This window comes from Astatotilapia calliptera, chromosome 9 (assembly GCF_964374335.1).
Source record: "Astatotilapia calliptera chromosome 9, fAstCal68.1, whole genome shotgun sequence".
NCBI lineage: Eukaryota > Metazoa > Chordata > Actinopteri > Cichliformes > Cichlidae > Astatotilapia > Astatotilapia calliptera.
The window spans coordinates 32,540,429-32,564,050 of record NC_137430.1 but is presented as its reverse complement, the minus strand read 5'-3'; the positions used below and the strand labels follow the sequence as shown (position 1 = coordinate 32,564,050).

At 39.9% G+C, this 23,622-nt stretch overlaps 1 protein-coding gene across 12 annotated transcripts in view; it reads right to left on the bottom strand.

The window, feature by feature from the left end:
- Window positions 1-23,622, bottom strand: part of LOC113029630 (uncharacterized) — a 168,883-nt gene that overhangs the window by 116,707 nt on the left and 28,554 nt on the right. For 2 of the 12 annotated variants that reach the window (XR_013911536.1, XM_080306784.1), the window contains 3 exons: window positions 21,088-21,193; window positions 19,610-20,458; window positions 16,713-19,155 (listed from right to left, as the gene is read on the bottom strand). The exons of 2 other annotated variants lie outside the window; for them this stretch is intronic. Coding sequence is in view for 4 of the 10 variants with exons in the window: in XM_080306784.1 (XP_080162910.1) it covers window positions 18,535-19,155; window positions 19,610-20,458; window positions 21,088-21,105 (1,488 nt within the window). In the remaining 6 variants the exon portion in view is untranslated. Of the gene's footprint in view, window positions 1-239; window positions 1,089-1,702; window positions 1,771-2,415; window positions 2,515-8,934; window positions 10,282-16,712; window positions 19,156-19,609; window positions 20,459-21,087; window positions 21,228-23,622 lie in introns of those variants that run through there. 8 more of the 12 variants (XR_013911548.1, XM_026180603.2, XR_013911537.1 and 5 more) reach the window with 8 other exon arrangements.

Here is a 23,622-nt window from a genome sequence, read left to right as displayed (position 1 = left end):
AAGTAACAGTGATCATTGTTTTTAGATAGATGACTTATGTTCTTTACTGACACTTGCCAAATTCCAGCAGAAATGGCAAATGTAACATGGGCCTGTATATGGTACAAAGTGGATACTGTGTCTACAGAGAATTAGTTATTCAGTGTTTTTGTAAGGATCATGGAAGCAAACCTCTGAACTGAAATTCAAGTGTGATAAATCCAAACAGTCCAGGGTAAAATAAAAATATAAATACATACCTCACAGTAACTGCACTTGTAGAGTTTCTTTCTAGTGTGGAGCTGTTGGTGGACTCTGAGGGATCGTGGAGATTTAAAAGCCTTATCACACAGGTCACATTTATAAAGTTTCTCCTCAGCGTGTGTAAACATGTGTTGTTTTAAGCTGTTGTATGTCATAAACAGTTTGCCACACTGATCACAGTAGCACACGTCATTTTTGGTGTGAATGCGTAGGTGTTTATTTCGGCTCTGTTTGCCGCTGAAGTGTCTTCCACAAATTCCACAACCGTACGCCTTAATTCCAGAGTGGGTAACTTGATGAAGCCGTAAATAGCTACTGTAAGGAAAATCTTTACCACACTGATCACAGGTGTACGGTTTAACTCCACTGTGGATTAGCTGGTGTCTTTTTAGGTTTCCAGCCTGGGTAAAAGTCTTTCCACACAAGTCACAGTTGTATGGTCTCTCCCCAGTGTGGATGCGTCGATGTTTTGTCAAATACTCAGCAAGGATAAAAGATTTTCCACACAAGTCACAGCTGAATGGTCTCTCCCCAATGTGTCTAAGCCGATGTGTTTTTAGTGAATCCTTTCGAGAAAAATCTTTCCCACACTCATCACAGCTGTACGCTTTAACACCACTGTGGATGATTTGGTGTGTTTTTAAGTGTCCAGCCTGGGTATAAGATTTTTCACACAACTCACAGCTGTAAGATTTAACTCCACTGTGGATGGATTGGTGTGTTTTTAGGCCTCTAGGACGGGTAAACCCCTTCCCACACTCGTCACAGCTGTATTTTTTCTCTCCCTTTCTTCTGTGAGGTTTGTCGGCCTCCTGAGAGCGCTGACTTCTCGCTCCATGTTGGTCCTGCAGTGACAGAGATACAAACAGAGGCAGTGAGTGAAATGCAGTCGTGGAACAAACTCAACCTTCCAACTTCCTCCATTAGTGGAGTCAAAGATGTCACTAAACACACTGCAGTCAAGTCAAGACAGATTTCTTTGTATAGAACATTTAAAAGACATCAAGTGTCAGCGAAAGTGTTGAACAGAGAGATAATCTAAGGAAATAAAAAAAATAAATGAGGTAAAGACAATACTACAAGATTCATTATGCCAATTTACTGTTTATAAGGTTGGGGAAACCTGCAGTCAGCTGAGACTGAAGAAGTCACTTGGATGAGTGACGAAACGTTTCTCCCACAAAACGCTACGTGCAGATGAACAGAATCAACTTTTGGAGCAATAACTTGGTTATGGCGTTCCATGTTTGTCCTGCCAGCATCGTGCACCCTGCTGTTAAGTGCTGGAGTCAACTTTACACCCTCTTCACCTAGGGTCTTGCCTGGTATAATAGACCCCATTCTCTATCGAGCATAGAGCATGCTCCTGTGCTGCCATGATTAGTGCCTCTGTGCTGTCTTTCAGTCCAGCTTTGTCCAGCCACTGGTAGGACTTCCTCTATCTGCTGGTGGTACATACCGTGCAGGGGCCTGTCCTCCCATTATGGTTCCTCCTCTTCCTTGGATTTCTGCTGCCCGAGGAACTCACTGAGCATGCGTTTAAAAAAAAAAAACAACTCAGTTTTTGGTGATTCGAAACGCCGTTTACGTGTGGACGAAACAGCTGCGTTTTCCAAAATACCCGTGTAGGTGCGGACGCAGCGTAAAAGAGTTAGTAGTTTATTTTATTACTACCTGTAATTTATTGCAGATTACTTGTATTTGCTTAATTGTTTACTAAATGTTTGAGGTGTGAAACAAACCACAATGGAGCAAAATATGGGCGTGTGTGGTTGGAGGGTGTTTGTTCACGCGCGAGAAGGGGGGGCGCGAACATTTTTCTTGTAAAACAAGGGGGGCCCAGCAAAAAAGTTTGGGAATCACTGCTCTACAGGGTACACTCCTATATGTGCCAGACATGGGCTCCTTCAATTCATGGTCCTACACAGATTACATACCTCAAGTTAGCAAGATTCGATACAGGAGCTGCCCCCTGTGTAACAGACTGCCATGTGTGTGCATGTGTGCTGATAAAATATGATCTTTGTATTTTCTTGTAACTTCTGTGGTTTTTGTTTGTGAACGTAGATTCTCTATTTATGGAGGAGCCCAGGATGGAAAAGATAAAGCTGCTGTTAACAACCAGCTGTGCACACAGTTTCAATAACAGCGTAACTGAGATATATTTCTCACCTTTTGTGTTAAAGTCATCGTTTCGTCTGTAGTGGCTGAGCTGAGTCCAAATGGCTGAAATTAGCTGCTCCACCAGACTCTTCTCCTCCCGTTACTCAGCTGGGACACAAAAAAAAGTATAGATATGTATTTTATCCCTGACAAAAAGAAGCAGACCAAAATCTTATATCCCAATATAAGACATTCCTCATCCTGATAACAATATATATCCAAAATAGTGCATTTTCTTTAAATTCTGTAAATGTCGGGCAACTTGACTTTTGTGAAGTGTTTTCAGCTGAGCATTGTGTACATGGAGTTGAGTGTTTTGACCAATGCATGAAACTAGATATTTTTAGACATCATTTATTACATGGCATACTGTGGGGAACAGCCGGTTCTAATGTTTGAGTCTAAGGTTCATTTTGAGCACCTGACGGTTGTTTCTTGTATTTTGCAAACTGGTGTTGCTTGTGAACCTTGTGTGATACCCACCAACGTGTGATCACATTTTTGTGAATTCGTTTATGTTTAAGCAAGTGACATTTTCATTTGAAAATGCCCTAAATTAACTAGTTTTAATAGGAGACCTGGTAACTAGTCCGGGATATTTGTAGCATATGATTCATTTTTGAACCAGTAGGTGGCAGTGTGAGACCATGGTTTGGCCTGTTGTTAGCGGTCAGAAGTCTATGATCCGCACTGTTTTCTCATAATGGTGGAGTATTCAGGAACGACATGCCACGTCTCCCTGTCTGATCATGTTTGTCCTGCTTGCCGGCCAGCATCGTGCCAGAAATATAAAGTAAAAGCAGTCACACCCGATATATTTCATAGATTAGTTATAAAAGTCGGAAACTGAAAGCGCACAACATTGCGTAGTATAATACATTAGATTTTTGTAAGTATTTGTTTACGGCTTTAGCAGCATGCTATGGGTAGCACATTAGTTTGGATCGCACACCCCCAACATTCTGTAATGTTACTGTTCGGCTCCATCATGTATTGTTTTAGTCGCTTTTTCTGCCATAAAGCGTTTCCTTAAATTCATCACACATATTGAGATGGTGCTGATTACATAATTCTTTCAGAATATTTGGGATTTATGGATTTATCTTTTTAGCATTTGTTTTGAAGAAAGCTTGATAAGAAAACTAGGTATGTCTATGACAGTGAAATATGTTGATTCTCTTTGTCTAGCTAATAACAGAATACATATATGGAATACGGAACAGGTAAATACACTGTTGTAATACTGTACTGTAACAAAAAGTGCATACGTGTGAAACTCTGCACTCAAGTTTCAAGTACAAATTTTGACCCTATTTTTCTTCCTTTCATCTAATTGGCCAATGTCATGTCAATCACAAATTTAACTATCCAATCAGAGAATAGATGGGTTTGGCTGTCGGAGGGGTGTAAAGGTGTTGAGGACCTTTCGGACATTCTTCATTCTACCTGCACTGATATCTTGGACTCTATTGCTCCGCTCAGGACTGTGCGCGCTAAGCATTTAACAGAGCCGTTGTTGAACGAACATACGCGCTTCCCTTAGACGTGACTACAGACGCGCCGAAAGGAGATGGAAAAAGGACAGATTGCACGTTTCCCTACAGATTTTAAGGACTCGTTTTTCTGCTTACCAAGAAGCTGTAAAAGCTGCAAAGACACGGTTTGTCTCAAACTTAGTGTCAGTAAACAGTCACAGGCATCAGGTACTTTTTAATGTCCTTAACCCTTTAAGACCTACCATAGAACCAAGTCCGCCAGAGCTTATATTATATTTTTACATGTTGTAGTGCCATTTTTGGAGCATTTCAAGTTGCTATACATCAATACAACAATACAATACAACCGGGGTGGCTGTAGCTCAGGTGGCAGAGCAGGTCAGCCACTAATCAGAAGGTCGGTGGTTTGATCCCAGGCTGCCTCCTGGCTGCATGCCAAATATCCTTGGGCAAGTTTCTAACCCCATGTTTGCCTACTGGTGGTGGTCAGAGGGCCCGGTGGCGCCAGTGTCCGGCAGCCTCGCCTCTGTCAGTGCGCCCCAGGGTGGCTGTGGCTACAATGTAGCTGCCATCACCAGTGTGTGGATGACTGAATGTAGTGTGAAGCGCTTTGGGGTCCTTAGGGACTGAGTAAAGCGCTATACAAATGCAGGGCATTTACCATTTATAGCCCAAATTTGAATATATGCATTAATTGCATAGTAATTACATAAATTGCAATAAACTACAAAAAAGTTGAAAATCGTTTTGTTTTTTTAACATATATTTCTAGTTAGAGAAATTTAAGAGGCTTATCCCTCAAAACTGTAAATACAAAAAAGTTGCACAAAATAGTTTCCCACCAAAGATAATTTATTTTAAGTGTCTTCATAGTTTTATTTTTGAAATACACCAATTTTTATATACTGCAGGAAAAACAAAAATAAATATTATACTGCAAATTTGCAAAAAACAAAAAAAACAAAAAAACAAACAGCATATGCATCAAAACAAACGATTTCCAGCGGTGCAATTTGACTTTAAGAATCCCAGAAACGACACAGAAAGTCATAAAATCAAACATAACTTTTAAAAACACCAGTATAGGCTTACAAGACACTGATGAAAAAAAACAAAACTACATTTTCGCGAAAATGACGCGGAAAATCACGAAAATGAGTGCTGCCCTTTTATTGTTGGACTTGTCAGCAGCTTTTGACACGGTTGACCACGACATCCTGTTATCACGGCTAGAATTTCATGCGGGCCTAAAAGGATCTGCCTCACAGTGGTTTCGGTCCTATTTGTCAGAAAGGTCTTTTTTATGTCAATATAGGCCCCCACAACTCCAAAATAGCCCCTCTTAAATACGGTGTACCTCAAGGCTCTCTTTTGGGTCCTGCCCTGTTCGCACTCTATTTGTTGTTGTTGTTGTTGTTGTTGTTGTTGTTGTTGGGCTCCATCTTCTCGTGCTACAGCATTTAATTTCACTGTTTTGCTGATGATTTCCAGATTTATCTACCTTTAAAAGCAGGATCAGACCGTCCCCAGCTCTTATTACGCTGCCTTGATGATGTCAAACAGTGGTTGTCATTAAATTCTTTTAAAGCTAAATGAAAATAAAACTGAGGTTGTCATTTTTGGCAACTTTAATCATATCAACAGCACTCTGGGCACCCTTTCCTTCTATTGTAAAACACATGTAAAAAACCTCGGAGTCAACCTTGATGGTTCTTTTAAATTGAATAAGCAGGTGAGTGCAGTAGTTCAGTCCTGCTTTTTTCAGTTAAGACAGCTAGCCAAGGTAAAGCCATACCTCCCGGCTAATTATTGTGGACTTCAGGAAGCACACAGCCCCACTCCCCCCCATCATCCTGACTGACACCCCCATCACCTCTGTGGACTCATTCCGCTTCCTGGGTACCACCATCACCCAGGACCTGAAGTGGGAGCCCACCATCACCTCCGTCATTAAGAAAGCCCAGCAGAGGATGTACTTCCTGAGGCAGCTGAAGAAATTCAACCTGCCAACACGGACGATGATGCAGTTCTACACTGCAATCATCGAGTCCATCCTCACCTCCTCCATCACCGTGTGGTACGCTGGAGCCACTATCAGGGACAAACAGAGACTGCAGCGTGTTGTGCGCTCTGCTGAGAAGGTGATTGGCTGCAGACTCCCATCTCTGCAGGACCTGTACACCTCCAGGACACTGGGGCGTGCAGCTCGGATCTCAGCTGACCCTTCTCACCCTGGACACAGTCTGTTTGACCTGCTCCCCTCAGGCAGGAGGCTCCGGTCCATTCGCACCAGAACCTCTCGCCATAAGAACAGTTTCTTCCCCTCTGCTGTTGGACACATGAACAATAACCATATGACTGTTCCCACCACTAACACATGACCCTACGCAGTGTTCACTGCATCATTCCATGTTTGGCACTGATCACCACCTGCACTCATGTATATATCATGTATATATCTATCCACTTAGCACTTTTAATTCTTATTCTTATTTTTATTTTCATGTCTATTTAAGCTTAATTTATAACAGTATTTATAACAGTATGTTTGCACTGAAGCACCGCAGCAATTTCCTAATGTTTTAAACCCGCTCAACATTTGGCAATAAAACCCTTTCTGATTCTGATTCTAACGTCTTTGAGCGTGTTATTCACCTTTTCCTTACTGGCAGATTAGACTACTGCAATTCATTGTATTATGGTCTAGATCAGGCCACCATCCATCGTCTTCAGATGGTTCAAAATGCAGCTGCTCGACTCCTAACTGGTACCAAATGGAGAGCGCATATAACCCAAGTTTTAGCTTCTTTACACTGGCTTCCTGTCTCCTACAGGATCAAATTTAAACTTTTACCTTTTGTTTTTAAGTCACTTAATGCCCGAGCCCCTCCTTACCTGTCTGAGCTCCTCTCTGCCTATGCTCCAGGAAAAACCACGAGGTCTAGCTCAAAACTAATGCTGTCCATCCCACGGACTAACCTCGTGGTGATAGATCCTTCTCTGTGGCAGGTCCCAGACTTTGAAATAGTCTCCCCTTAAATATTAGATCTGCACAAACACTTGAGCAATTTAAATCATTACTGAAGACACATTTCTATGCCCTGGCTTTTAACACACTATGACCCAAGCATTTTGGTCTTATTTGAATTAGTTTTAGTTATTGTTTTAATTCTCTTACTGTCCTATTATTGTTTTATACAGTTATTATTGCATTACATTGTTGCTTTTTAATGCCATTTTTATATTGTTAAGCACTTTGTGCAGCATCAGCTGTTTGAAATGTGCCATATCAATAAATTTGACCTTGACAAGCTCATTGACTGAACCTCTGGACAGGTGAGGTGTTAATGGGAAGACCTGGTTAAAGATGTCACTACTGTCTTCAGTTATACACGTTTTATATTTAAAATCGATTCAGGATTTAATACCTCGATCAGAAAATTGATTATTGAAACCTACTTTAAAAAAGTCATTAATTACTAATTACTTAGTCAATATTGTATTTAAAATACTTATCTAATTACTGTGTCAGAAAAGTAACTTAATTACTAAATAAGTAATTTAACTAAATACTTCTTAAAATCCCTGTAAACCTTCAGTGGGCAAACAATAGAAATTAAACTCTTTAAATAATAAAAAAAAATTTTAAAGACGGAGACTCTACAGTACGCAGCGGTAGCATCTCTTCCACAATGTAGCCTGCAATCATTTTTTAAGCTCACCTTCAGACGCTTTCTGTGCTGCTGAAGTAAAATTAGGTTTTGCCTGCTTAGCAGGAGTTGCCGCGGTGTTATCCGTGGATGATGAACAAGGATCATAGCTTACATATTACTGTAATGTTCTGGTCTGCTTGTTTCAGAAAAGTGAAGAGACGGGAATATGTCCATTTCATAAGACAGCCACTCGCTTCAGCCGAGTCCGACATCTTCTGCTTTAGAATACGACTGTGCAGCAAACTGGCGCGGAATGACGCGCAGCTACACTACAGCGATGTTAAAGCGGCAGAGTTTACTTCTACCTTTAGAAGATAAATTATTGAAGTTAAATAATGATATTCTGCGAGTTTAATTATTTTACAATGTAACACAAGTACATTGTAAGTAACTGTAATTAAAATACCTAAAAATGAACAGTAATTAGTTACTCTACTTTTTCAGTGGAAAAATAATTTAATTATAGTAACGCATTACACCCAACACCACAATTGTGCAAGTGAAGCAAAAGGTAAGATACACGTCATCATATTTTCTACTCTTTGGCTTAGAAGGATGTTGGTTTGGAAGCATATTTGGCGATCTTCATCTTCTGCTTTAGGTTTGCACGTGAGCCTCATCAAAAACTTGCCCATTATGCTGGCAGTGTCCAAGCATTTTTTTTTTACTCATAGCGTAACATCTGGTAACATAACATCTCTATTAAGGGAGAAGTTCAAAAGTCAAAGATCTCTGTATAATTTTCAGTGCTGCCAAATGTGGATTTAATTCCTCACTGCACTGTGTGTGTCTGTTTATAGATTCAATAAAACACATGTAGTTCTCCCAAAATCCTTCCCCTTCTCACCAACCCAAAAACAACCCCAAACTAATGAAATATGTAATTTTGAGAGTATTTTATTTGTTATATTAGCTTTTGGGATAAAACCAAGTAATATGATGATAATAAAATAATAAAAACACTAAGGATAACTTAACATTTTAGTTTCTTTACTTTAACTAAAAGAATAATAATAAAAACAAACGACCAAAATATAAGCTCCAAATTTGATCTTAGTACTGAAAATACCTTATTACTATTATTAAATTATTACTATTAGCTATGGTTGTGACTACTGTAAGGAATATGCAGCAGGCCCCTAATATTCCGGCCATCCTCGTAAAGGAGAAGAAAACTACAGGATCATTTAAACAACCTTGTGAGTTTAGGTGTACAGTTTCCTGAATTTACGAGGTGCACCGAAAGGTACTGTTGAATAGCGATGCCCGCACTGAACTGTACATAATGCTTTTTTAACCCTGAATGTGATGGTGCTTACCTTTAAATGAGCCCACAAACTCCGTGATGAAGCTGCAACTCTTTCCAAACACAGGAAACAGATCAGGGAGCAGAGACCCACGTGGTTCACGCTGATCTCAGCTACGATCCAGGAGACAAGGGTGGGCAGATCGATGCAGATATCGATCAGGACGTTGGTAGTGGTTTATGATCGATACTTTAGTTTTTTTCTCTCCTCTAAGTTCACTACTTTACTCCCGTTTCATGAAAAAGCAGCTCTCTCTGCTCGGCTCCTCTCCTGCACACACACTGTGCTCCGCCCCCTTCTTCTTCTTTTTCCTTCTTCTTCTTCTTCTTCTTCTTCTGCCGTATAGGGTTTACTGGCGGTTGGCAAACAGCAAAAGGGTGCATTGCCGCCACCAACTGGTGTGGAGTGCGGACCGGAATGTCAAAAAAAATAAAAAAATAAAAAATAAAATCCTCTCGAACAAATGGGTCTGCCTTAAAAACCAAAATACAGCCTGATAACTTTCACTTAAAGAGGTCGTGCGAAACAGATCAATCAAGTCCAACTTCACTTCCATACCGTCCAGCTTTTTGATCAGTTGTCTCCTTTCAATATCAAACCTCTGACAATTCAAGAAACATGTTCTATTGTTTCCTGTTCCCTACTGCAGTCACTCCCCTGTACAGTGTTTACCTATTAAAAACAAGGTGCTATTTGAACCAGTGTGTCCGAATCTCAGTCGAGATATAATCGTATCCTCTATCATGTTTCGGCCTGTACTTCTCATTTTCCCCACTTTCCTTTAGATTTTATAAAACCATCGCCCTTTCCTCTCTTCCTCCCATTGCTTTTGCCACCTTTCCTTCATTTTGTATCGTACTGTACTCTTGAGCTCCGTCCTACTCACACTAATAACCATATCTACCATCGGTCTCCTTGTTGCGACTTTTGCTGTCCTATCTGCCATTTCATTTCCTTTACCTCCACGATGCGCTGGTACCCATAAGAATGTGACCATAAGCCCCATCATAACAAGTCTGAACAATGTTTGCTGGATCTCTATCAGAATGTCAGGTCTGCAGTCTGAGTGACAGTCTTGCAGACTGGCCAGTGAAGAGCTCAAGTCTGAAAATGTCACAGATCTTAGTGGTTTTGTTTCTTCAACCCACTGGACAGCTAACAATAATGAAACCATTTCACCCGTGTACACTGATAAATCGTCACTGATCCTTTTCCCCACCTTGATATTAAATTCAGGAACAATAAAGGCTATCCCGCTTTGGTTGGCTGTATTCTTTGATGCATCTGTGTAGATTTTGACATAACTCTAATACTGATTAATATATTCCTGTGCTGTATGTAGATTTAAGATAAACCCCTCTCCTTGTTCTTTTTGTTTAACAATGTGAAATCTGCTACTGCATCAGGGAGCATCCATGGTGGTATTGTAGGCAACGGTACTGTTTGACTTATGTTGATCTTGTCCAGATTAAGTTCAGCTGCTTTCTGTCCCACTGTCCACCCAAAACTCTTCTATTCATGTTTCTCTTTTTCCCAGCATGGTTGGAAAACTGTTTTTGTCGGATGATCCTGACCACGTCCTTGTAAACCTGCCCAGTAATTCAATGCCAGTTGCTCTCTTCTTATTTGTAATGGCATTTCTCCCATTTCTACCTGTACAGCTGCTGCAGATGTTGTTTTGAATGCGCCTGAGCAAAGTCTTAATGCTTGATATTGGATACCATCCAACTTACAAAGACTTGTTCTGACAGCAGAATTATATACGACACACCCATAATCCAATACTGACCTAATCAACCCAGTATATAAAGCTTTTAAAGATTTCCTATCAGCCCCCCAGTCAGTTCCCACTAAGCACCTCATTATATTCAACACTTTCTTGTAGTGATGGCCCGCTTGAAGCTGAAGCTCTGGTGCGTGTGTCAAAAAAATCAGCACACTGCTTCAGAAGCACTGTGTCGAAGCTTGCTTCGTTTGGCCAGAGCCATGTGATCAGTGACGTCCGAAGCTTCATTTAGAACCTAACTGCTTCGGTAGAATAACTTCCACTTGACTCTTTACATTTAATGTTGTAAAAATATATATTTTATTGTTTAATTAATCTGAAAATGTTAGTCTGCCAAATGTGCAGCAATTTAATGTATTTATTCTCTTTAGCTGATAGTTTGTGGGGCCCAGGTAGACTGTATAACTGCATCTCTACCAGTTTCTCTGCGCTCCAGCATCCTCTGGGCCATGTGAAGGGATTTTCCTTAAGGCAGGAGAAATTATCTCCACGAAAAGGAACAGTTTCGGCCATCGCACAGTGGAACAAATTTTCTTCTTAAATAAAAATGAAAAAGGGTTACCTTAAATGCATCATGCTTTTAGTTTGCAAGTTCATAAGCATTTTCCCTTTCACAATCAATTCTACCCCCAGGTCAAAAACATGTATAGGAAAATTTCCCTAATATAATATTATTTATATATATACCAGTCTAGCGGTTAATTGCATAAGTGCATGGAGGCAGGACCTCACAGCAGAAGCATATTCCATAATGTGTTGTACATTATCATATGTAACGTGGTATTTTTCAATTATTGTATTTACCAACATCAAGAAGTCTCAAGCAAAGAAAGACCACACAATGGTGCATGTTTAAACAAGGAGAGTTTACTGGTCAAAATTATTTATTAAACAAATAAACCATTTTTTTTAACCACCAAAAAAATAAAATAAAATACACGTTCAAAGCAACACAACGGCGGCCCAATATTAGATAGAATTCCACTCTGTAGAGTGAGTGGGCAATCTTAATGAAGCAGTTGGTTTTATTTTGTGGATTCAAGCTGCTCTTCATATTTTTGGCCACCAGATGTCATCAGAGAGGACGGTGTTGAAAAGCTTCGAGTAATGAACCGTTTTTCAATACAAGCTTCAGAAAGCTTCATTTGGCCATCACTACTTTCTTGCATTGGTCTATTATTTTCTGAATATGTACAGTCCATGTCACCTGTGACAAAGTGGGTGAAAGTACGATTTGTCCATATTCTTAGTTAACATTCTTGTTTTGATTTAACCATATTTCGCATGTAATCTGCAATAGGCAAACATCTAATATCCCGGGTTTGTTTATGTTTTGCACTTTTACAGATTATATAATATAACATCTTGGTTTAAATCAATTCATACAAGTTTGTTAAGTTAACATGTTATTTACTTCAACTGTTAATTTGTATTGTTTAGAACCTACCTTACCTACCTGTCTTCCAGAAACAAAAGGAGGAAATGTAGTTTTACTTCCTGCTTTATAGCTTCTGGGTTCATCTGAGGTCACAGGAAGAGACCAAGTGCATAAGGGGAAGAACTCTTATAATTTAATAAAGTTGATTTTAGAGGGTTTATGGATAAATACATTTATTGATGTAATATGTATTGATTACACCATAGAGTTTATGTTGCTAGTAAAGAGTGGCAGTAGAGGTTTGAATATAATCATGTTCATCTTACCTACCTACTGAATGGAATAGTCGAGAGGAGAAATTGTTTGGTTAAGTGGACTATTTAAGCAGAACTCAGGTGTTTGAGGAGAAAGGTTCAATCGGTGTAGCTGTGTGCAGTTTGACCTTAATTTCCGTTGATTTAAGTTCACTTATGTTTATTTGAACTGAGTTAATTTGAGTTTCTTATTTGTTTCTTTGTAAATATTATTTGGGTCACAAAATGGTGAATAAATCACTTGCTACACTGGACAGCATCAGCCTCCTGCACTTCTTTGGCCGCTTAAGTCAAGTCCTACCACATCACCCTTTCATCAATCCACAACCACCAAAATTTAAACTGTTTTACCCTTTCTAATTCTTATCAATATAATCTGACCCTGATGTCAACACCAACTCTTTTTCTTGTAAAAACCATTATTTTAGTCTTATCAGCTGAGAATTTAAACCCCCATTTATATGAGCACTGTTCTATTTCTGTGATTGCCCCCTGCACTTTCTTTACCAAAAAGTCTAACCTTTGTCCTCTTGCCCACATTGCCCCATCCCACCCTCTATGTTCTTAAACACATCATTTATCAGCAGTGAAAACAATAACGGGCTAACTATGCTTCCTTGTGGCGTTCCATTTTCTATCGGCAAACTCTCCGAATAACTCCTCCCAATCCTCACTATTATTCGTCGGCCTTCCAAAAAATCCTTAATCCATCTGAACATTCGACCATTTATACCCATTTACCTCATTTTTATTAATAGACCTTCCCTCCACATCATATCATACACTTTCTCTATATCAAAAAAGACTCCGCCCCCTTCTTCCTGCTCTGCGGTGATTTGTTGCAGTGCGGTGGCGTGACACAACTTCGCTGAACACACACAAAGTACCTGCTCTTTCGTTTCCCTAATCCGGTCTTTAAGTGATGACGTGACAAATCCTGCTTCCGGGCCTAAAGTAGTCTGCGTTTAATATGGCTTTTGTGTTGTTAACATGTTTAATGTTTTGTATTTTCTTCTATTTGATCTCAAAAAGCTCCTAAAAACAGTCAGTGATCACTGTTGACCTCCCTCGGCTTTTATTACTGCTAATCATTTATTTAAGCTCAGTTTTTAAAACCTTAGGATGTAACTACAGCCCAGCCCATGCAGCAGTATATGAATGACTAACCCAACTACCGCCTAGCTCGTGCAGCAGTACATTAAGAACGAACCACTTATTATGAATGAATTATCTCAGTTGTTCTCCTGGCTGAAGTTTGGTCCGTTTACAGCATCCTGCCATGCGATTACATTTGGTCCTCCTGACCACCGAGAATCCTCACGTTAACTTTTATTGAGTGGAAAAAGGTTAGCTTGTTTATATTATGCTAACATAGCTGTGTCGCTAGCGGTCACGTAGCACATTATTATATACCAGCTAGCCAAACTCCAGTAATCCTACAAACGTCACTGCTGTTTAGTTTTCTGTCTTCATTTATGTTGGAAGTGATAGCAGAGCTGTACGTCTTAATTTGTTTCGAAAATCCCGCAGTCAGAACATGCTATATTATATTTAGATGGAAGCTAGCGAGCTAACTTCCTGCTAATTTCTAACTGCATTAAATGTCATAAATTCCATTTTCATGGATGACTGGATGTTAAACTCAATTGTTACCCCTGGAAGAGCAGAACGCTGATCATTTTATTACAGATGAAAGAATTTAGACAGTTTTTCAACTCTCCGTGATGCCACACTGATCGTTAGGGACCTGCAGCGGAGTTTGAGCCCAAACACGGCTAGTGACGTCAGACTTAAAGAACGGATAGAGATCAATGACTGTAGAAAACATGGATGACACGACAGCGCGTCCTCCTATAGGGCTTTGTAGCGTGATGTCACGGGGGTGGGCGTGGAAAGGATTTTGGCCTGATGCGCCATTTTCGGGGTCAAAGCAAAGCGCAAGCAAAAAAGGAGCAAAGGCACACACAACAGCCATGGTTCGTTCTTGCTGTGTGGTCGGCTGCAATGTTCGATCACACGACCAGCAAGACAATAAGCTTGAAAAGGGTTTATCTTTTCATTCTTTCCCAACCTGGAAGCAACATGAGGCAGCTCGTGTATCGATGTTACCAAACGAAGGCGTCTAGCCTGGATAGCAGCTGTGAGACGAGCTGACGTGCAGTTCTCTTCCATCTCCAAATATCTGTTGGTGCTCCTGACATTTTCATTCCGGTAAGTTCTAAACATGTTCATATCACTCTTTATAGTCTATTAGTTTTATTTTCTATGCACTCTGAGCTCATAGCAAATTAGAACAAACATCCTACTGAGTGATTTTGCAGAACTACCTTCTATTTATAGAGTTGCTAATTATTTGGCATTATTGCAGTAAACCAGCCGATGAAATGGGTGAAGCACATCATGACTGGGTTCCAGCTCTACACAAGGGACCTGCTTCAAACATACTACCATGCCAATCAGATTACTTCTTCCATGTGAGGGTGAAGAGGTGACCCTTCTGGATAAGATGGTGAAGGTTTCCTGCGTTTGTTGAACAGTGTGATAATAAAACCAGGGAAAAATGAAACCTGCTCCTGTTGAATATTCTTGTGCTGTCTAAATAGCGGTAATTTTTCAAAAGATACAGTAATTAAAGTAATGTTAGTAGTGGGTGATATCATGTAAACTGTCATGATTTTGTGTAAACATTTTGTCATTTGTAAACTATAAATGATATGGATTCTACATTATAGAACATCACATCAGTTACAAAGTGGTTTTAATTTTTTTTTTTTTAAAAAGGCAAAAATTATTGTTTCTTTATTCAACGGAATTACAAGCAGTACAACATTTTGCGGCAACGACAGACTTATGGTCGATTCAAACTATGGAGCCTTACATGAGCCTGACAGTCCATTATGTTACCAGGGACTTCACCATGAAAAGTCGGTGCTTACAAACTGCCTTTTTCCCCGAGGATCACACAGGCGAGACTCTAGCACATGGATTAAAGGAGGGCCTTATCTCTTGGAGTAGGAAAAAATGGTGTGCATAACAACAGACAGTGGAGCCAACATTGTGAAAGCAGCATCCCTTAACTGGACAAAGCTTCAGTGTTTTGGCCACAGACTACATCTTGCTGCTCTTGTAAGTTGATAATTTAATTTTTTTTTAAAAAACAAAAAAAACAATAGCTGTATGCTAGTATGATGTATATTATAAACAACAATAGCAGCATTAATAATACTACAAAAATAGTTCATATTAATACAGCTGTATGTTTTAAACAACAATAATAATTAGGCAATAATGATATTGATAATGATACTGTAAGATTTTAAATATAATAATAAATTAGTTCATGACAAGAACTGATTCAAATTTTATTTTTTCTTGTTAGAGAATGCAATGAAAGATCCAAGAATTGATCGTGCTGTAGGTCTCTGCAAAAAGCTTGCTGGCTAAGGCTTCAGAAATAAGAAAGTAGTCGATTCTAGTATAAACATTATGAGGTGGAGAGTAAAAGGAATACTCCCTGTCTTCTGGATGCATTGTCTGCCAAATATCATTCAGACCTAAATCTGAGGTCATCTGCCTTATGGCAACTACAGATTTACTCTCTGTGCCTCTCCTAGGAAGTGATCTATCTAGGTCTTGATCCAGTATTTGATTAAAATCTCCTCCTACCACTATTTGTGCACCTTCTAATTCCAAAATATACTGTGACAGGTTATGAAAAAAGGCGGGTATGTCTGCATTAGGTGCATAGATATTACATAAAATTGTGGGCTGCTTCAGTTACAGTTGGAGACGGAAGAGGGAACTTGCTGAGGCCCAAAATGAGCTTAAGCTACCAGAGCACAAGCTTAAAATGGAGTGTCCAACAAGATGTGGCTCCAGACAAGCTATGGTCCAGAGGGTACTTGAACAGCTACCTGCTATTTCACATGTTCTCTCCTCTGATCGGAAGACTAGACACCTGGTTCCAACATGGCAGGATGTTGAAGTTCTCGAGGCACTCAACAAAACACTCAGCCCACTGACAGACTTCACTGATGCCCTGTCAGGAGAGCAATATGTGAACATCTCAGTGAAACCGGTTCTCCACCTCTTTGAAACATCAGTTGTGGCTGTGCAGGAAGATGACTTGGATCTCACACGATCAATTAAGTCCAAAGTCCTGGGGTACCTTCAGGAAAAGTACAGTGATCCAAACACACAGGAGCTGTTAGACATTGCCACATCTCTGGATCCAAGATGGACTACATCCATGAGGACAAAAAGAAAAAAAAAAGCCAGACTGACACATGAGATGACTAGCATAATAATAATGATAATAATGGATACTTTATTGATCCCCATGGGGAAATTACTTGTTTTTCTCTGCATTTGACCCATTCACTCAGTGAAGCAGTGGGCAGCCCACTAAGCAGGCGCCCGGGGAGCAGTGTGTAGGGACGGTACCTTGCTCAGGGGTACCTCAGGGTAGCCGTTAAGTGGATTCGAACCGCCGACCTTCCGATCATGGGGCGACCACTTTACCTACTGAGCTATCCCTGCCCACATGAGATGACTAGCATAAATTCAGTTGTGGTAATTATGTTTACATCAGATCACATCAGACTCATAATGATATTCACACATTTTAAATTCTTAGAAAAATTTTTATATTGTACTTTATTATTTTAAAGGTATTACTGTGGTGTGGAACAGAATGTTAAGATTAGTTGAGTTCCACCTCAACTGCATCCCCGGCTGCCCCCATGAAGAAGAGCCGAAAGACCTTAGGCAGCTTCCTTAAAGCAGCAAAAGGCAATGAGACACCATCCCAGCCTGAGCAAGATGTCGTCTCAGAACTACTGTCATATTTGCTCTTAAGCAACATTGATAGTGAAGCGGACCCCTTAGTCTGGTGGAGGGAACACAAGGGAGAATTTCCAAGACTGTCCATACTGGCAAAAAAATACCTCTGTATTCCTGCCACAAGTTCCCTTTCTGAAAGGGTGTTCAGCACAGGGGGGACATTGTAACGTGTCTCCGTTCCTCACTGAAGCCTCAAAATGTTGACCGACTTGTGTTCTTGGCAAAACACCTTTAAGCAGCTGGCTGCATAAAAAAAGGACTACGTTCTCTGTTGTGGTCCTGCCATGGTCAACTATCATATCGTCATGTCAAGCGTTATATTTTGTTAATATTTGTGGTTTACATTTTAAGAAACATACCTATTACCTACCTCTCTCATCACCTTACACACGCAAAGAATACTGTTCAAAATGTTGTTCAAGTATTGTAAATATTAAATATTTTGTACGTAAGCGTAGACAAGTGAGACATTTGTTTTTATGTTCAGTCTCAACTGTTACGAAGTTGATGTGCAGTTAATAAGTGCGATAAATATTTATATTGGAAAAAAAAAAAATCGAGAGAGAATCGTGATCTCAATTCTAAGCAAAAAAAATCGTGACTCTCATTTTATGCAAAATGGTGCAGCCCTACGTACAAGTACTGAAAAATTATTTACTAGTACTCACCTATCATGTGACTGGAGAGCGCAAACTCCGCTCTTGTCATTTTCCATCAAACACTCATTAAAACAGCAACCTGCAGGTATGTTAGCGCACTCATTCCCGGCTATTGACGCCAGAATTAAAGACTGAATAATGGTTGTAGTGAGTCATTTCTCCAACTGCTGGCACAAACTGGTTTTACATGAAAGTACAGCCCAACACAAATTTAGCTTGAATTTTTTTTTATTTTTTATTTATTTTCGGTATCAAGTCACATCAGTCGTTGTTTCAAAGCCTGTTGACCAATTTAGTTCATATTAGAAGCTTCACGAGCAACTGGTGTAAAATTATTTGGACTTTTGGGAGAAAAGCAATTTAAGAGCACAGATTACAAAACAGGAGGATTAAACATGAACATGGAATTCAACTGAGGTAACTTATGAAATGAATAAATAAATAAAAAACATTCATGTTGAAACAGAGCATCAAAGGTAATCAAAGAAAAATAAAAACTTGACGTACATATTTATAATTTCAGCTTCCTGAGTGTAACATTCAGGATTACTCACTGCAGGTCCGGAAATAAGAGCTACCTCATCAGATCCAAGTGTGAAATCAGCTGAACTCTGTGGAGCCTGATCAAGGTTTTTAAGTCTGACCCTCCAAACGGGACTTTGCTGTCTCTTCAGATTCATTGTGATCCAGAGACTCCAGGTCTGCATGATGACGCTGATGATTGCACAGAGCAGATAATGAAGTGAATGTTTTTGCACATTGGTAACAGTGAAACTGTTTATTTGCAGCGTGGTATCGTTTGTGTTTGGAGTATGAACTGAGATTCTTGAAGCTCTTGTCACACTGGTCACAGCTGAAGTTCTCTTCCATGTGTGTACTCTCATGATCGTTACGACTAGTTGAACGCGAGAAGGTTCTGTCACAGTGTCTGCATTTGTATGGTTTCTCTCCTGTGTGGACTTGTTTATGACTTTTAAGGTGACCTGCAGTGGTGAAGGATGACCCACACTGGTCACAGACATGCTTTTTAACCCCACTGTGAATAAGTTCATGTATTTTTAATATACTTGGCGTGGGGAAGCCGCTCCCACATTCTTTGCAGTAGCTCATTTTGTCTCCAGTGTGTCTACGTTGATGTAGTTCTAGACTTCGATGATGGCTGAACGTTTTTCCACAAAGGTCACAGCGAAAGTCTTTCCCACCACCACAGCGACGACAGGGTTGAGAAGTGGATCCATCTGTGTCGCTCTGCTTCTAAACAAAGACACAAAGACAGTGTGAGTCAGTCCTTCAATATTTTTATCCTGAACATCACCTGAAATAAAGAGCAGCTCTGCCAATATTCGGTTACCTTTTACTGTTTACATTATAACACTCAACTTACTGGGTGAAAATGTCTCATCATTTGTAGGTAATCTACTTAATGGAAAGACTGATTTTTAAACCTAAGGATGCGCTACTCTGCATGCCACAAGAAAGTAACCCAAAGCTGCTCTCCAATGTATCCACTGGAGTGTGATTGTTAGATAGAAAAGGAAGAATCTTTAAAAACATTTTTTTCCAACATCAGGAAAGTTTCAGAAGGTTTGTGTGAGGTTTGACTGAATATTCTGTACATTAAGTTTTTATGTCTCGTTTAGCTTTGAAATTAAACTATATTCACATAATACTTCAAAATAAGTGCAAGTCTAAAAAGAAAAATACATACCTCACAGTAACTGCACTTGTAGAGTTTTTTTCTGGTGTGGATCTGTTGGTGTTTTTTCAGGGAACTTGGCTCTTTAAAAGCCTTATCACACAGGTCACATTTATAAGGTCTCTCCTCAGTGTGGCTAAACATGTGGCTTTGTAACTGTGCATCTGTTGTAAACAGTTTGCCACACTGATCACAGCAGTAAACATCATTGCCAGTGTGAATCCGTAGGTGAATATTTCTGTACCCTACATGGCTGAAAGTTTTTCCACAAATGTCACAGCTGTACGCCTTAATTCCAGAGTGGGTAACTTGATGTTTTTTTAAGTTTTGGGACTGGGTAAATGATTTTCCACACAACTTACAGCTGAATGCCTTAATTCCACTGTGAATGAGTTGGTGTGTTTTTAAGCTTGCAGCCTGGCTAAAAGACTTTCCACACAAGTCACAGTTGTATGCTTTAACTCCACTGTGGGTGACTTTGTGTATTTTTAAGCTTTCAAGGTGGGTAAAAGACTTTCCACACAAGTCACATCTGTATGCTTTAACTCCACTGTGGATGAGTTGATGTCTTTTTAGGCTTCCAGGATGGGTAAAAGACTTTTCACACAAGTCACATTTGAATGCTTTAACTCCAACGTGGATGAGTTGATGTGATTTTAAGTCTGCAGCCTGGGTAAAAGACTTTTCACAGAACTCACAACAGTACGGTTTAACTCCACTGTGGATGAGTTGGTGTCTTTTTAAGTTTGCAGGACAAATAAAATCCTTCCCACACTCCTCACAGCTGTATTTCTTCTCCCCCTTTCTTCTGTGAGGTTTGTCGGCCTCCTGAGAGCGCTGACGTCTCGCTCCATGTTGGTCCTGCAGTGACAGAGATACAAACAGAGGCAGTGAGTGAAATGCAGTCGTGGAACAAACTGAAACTCCATTAGTGGAATTAAAGTTGTCAACAAACACATTGTAGTTGTTTTACCGCCACCTTCTGGTGATAGTATCACATTGCAATGATGTGCTACAATGAAGAAATATTGATCACTGGAAAAAAGCTGTTACATGTTTAAATCATGCTTTTTATTTGTTTTTGTTTCTAATGTCTCTGTAAAGCACTTTGAATCACCTTGTTGTTGAATTGTGCTATACAAATAAATTTGCCTTACTTCATAAAAAAGAAAAACAACAAAAAAAAAAAAAAAACTGAGTTCAACTGATAATAAAGAAAATGGAAAGAAAACATTATTGAAGAAATTGTTTGTTGGGAAAAAATATTTCCTCTTTGGAAAAGTTTGAGTTGAACTGATGACATTGTTCCCCCCCCCCAATTGTGTGCTGATAAAATATGATCTCCGTATTTTCTTGTAACTTCTGTGGTTTCTGTTTGTGACGTACATTCTGTATGTGTGGAGGAGCCCAGGATGGAAAATATAAAGCTGCTGTTAACAACCAGCTGTGCACACAGTTTCAATAACAGTGTAGCTGAGATATTTTCTCACCTCCTGTGTTGAAGTCATTGTTTCCTCTGTAGTGGCTGAGCTGAGTCCAAATGGCTGAAACTGTTCCTCTGCTGCTCCACCAGACTCTTCTCCTCCTGTTACTCAGCTGAGACACAAAAGTATAGATATGTATTTTATCCCTGACAAGAAGAAGCAGAGCAAATAAACATTACTACACTCAGTGACAACAATACCTATGAAGCTTCAAGGTGAAACCCCAGAAGCAGCTACAAAAAGAAAGTCATCAGCTGCAACAAGAACTTGAAAAAGTCACTGAGCTCCCTGCATACCACCACCTTTACCCAGGGGATGCTGCACCCTGTATATATGGACTTCCATATATACACACAAAGAAGGAGTCCCACTCAAACAAACTTACACTTGATCCAGATGAAACTAAAGTTCCCTTTGATGTAATCTCGCTTTTCACTTATATAGGGCTTTGGAGCGTGATGTCACGGGGGTGGGCGTGGAAAGGATTTTGGTCTGATGCGCCATTTTTGGGGTCAAAGCAAAGTGCAAGCGAAAAAGGAGCGAAGGCACACACAACAGCCATGGTTCGTATTTGCTGGGTGGTTGGCTGCAATGTTCGATCACACGACCAGCAAGACAATAAGCTTGAAAAGGGTTTATCTTTTCATTCTTTCCCAACCTGGAAGCAACATGAGGCAGCTCGTGTATCGATGTTACCAAACGAAGGCGTCCAGCCTGGATAGCAGCTGTGAGACGAGCTGATATCCAGTTCTCTTCCATCTCCAAATATCTGTTGGTGTGCTCCAGACATTTTCAGTCAGGGTGAAGAGGTGACCCTTCTGGATAAGATGGTGAAGGTTTGCTGCCGTTTTGGTGAACAGTATGGTGGTAAAACCAGATAAAATGAAACTTGCTCCTGTTGAATATTCTTGTGCTGTCTAAATAGCGGTAATTTTTCAAAAGATACAGTAATTAAAGTAATGTTAGTAGTGGGTGATATCATGTAAACTGTCATGATTTTGTGTAAACATTTTGTCATTTGTAAACTATAAATGATATGGATTCTACATTATAGAACATCACATCAGTTACAAAGTGGTTTTAATTTTTTTTTAAAAAGGCAAAAATTATTGTTTCTTTATTCAACGGAATTACAAGCAGTACAACATTTTGCGGCAATGACAGACTTATGGTCGAGTCAAACTATGGAGCCTTACATGAGCCTGACAGTCCATTATGTTACCAGGGACTTCACCATGAAAAGTCGGTGCTTACAAACTGCCTTTTTCCCCGAGGATCACACAGGCGAGACTCTAGCACATGGATTAAAGGAGGGCCTTATCTCTTGGAGTTTGGAGGAGGAAAAAATGGTGTGCATAACAATAGACAGTGGAGACAAACTGACTGAACGCCAACTTTTTTTCCACTCATTAAAAGTTAACGTGAGGGATTCTGGTGGTCAGGGACAAATGCAATCGCATAGCAGGATGCTGTACACGGGCCAAACTTCAGTCAGGAGAACAACTGAGATTATTCATCCACAATACGAGGTTAGTTATTAATATACTGCAACAACATGGGAATAGAGCAGCTGCGAGAGAATTCAACATTAATGAATCAATGTTACGGAAGTGGAGGAAGCGCAGTTTTTGGCTTTCCCCATATTTCTAAAGTGCTTCATCTCTTTGCTATGACTGTCGCCATAATTTGCAGATGATAATGGTTGTAGCCGCTGCGATGCTTTCGACCAAAACAGGCACAGCTTGATGACATCATCAACATGCGCTATCTCGATAGAGCGATATAGTCAAAATCTCTATCGTTGGTCAAATTTATATCGTTTATATCATTTATATCGCCCACCCCTATATTGTACCTTAATTTGTTTTTATATAAGTGCGTGGAATGAGTCTTCAGTTGAATGTTTTTTAAGAGGCAAAAATACTTAAGTAAATGGCGAGTCGAATTTTTGTCTTTTTTTTCCTGTTTTTGCTGATCCAATTCGTGACTTAAAACCGTGATCCGATCCGAACCGTGAGATTTTTTACCCGTTGCACCACTAACAGTGACCATCAAATCGATGAGAAAATATTGCTGAAAACGATGTGCTGGGAGTCCGCTGTTCTCACCGGCTCTAGTGATCCTCGATCTCCCGGTCAGCTATGGAGCTGGTGGGTAAAAGACATCCCCAAAAATGTCGGATCACTTTGGAAATGTATATCTTGCTGAATCGAGCAGATATCTGAAGCTTACACAGCTACAGTCACATTAAAATAACTTTTATTTTGTGATTTTAGATATAGAGTAATATTTAAGTTTTAGCCGCGCTCATCTACCATTGCCGTGTTTGGCGTTTGGATGAAATGCATTCTAGGATATTTAGCTGTACTAAGTACACACAAGTCACCACCAATGCATGCTTGATAAAACAGGAGGAACGAGAACACATCTAGGAATTTTTCACGTTCTCAGCTCGATGCGTACTTTAAATCAAGTCTTCAATGGCTAATTCCAGGCCCAAACTACTTCGCCTTTAATAAGGCTTGTGTGTTTTTAACATGG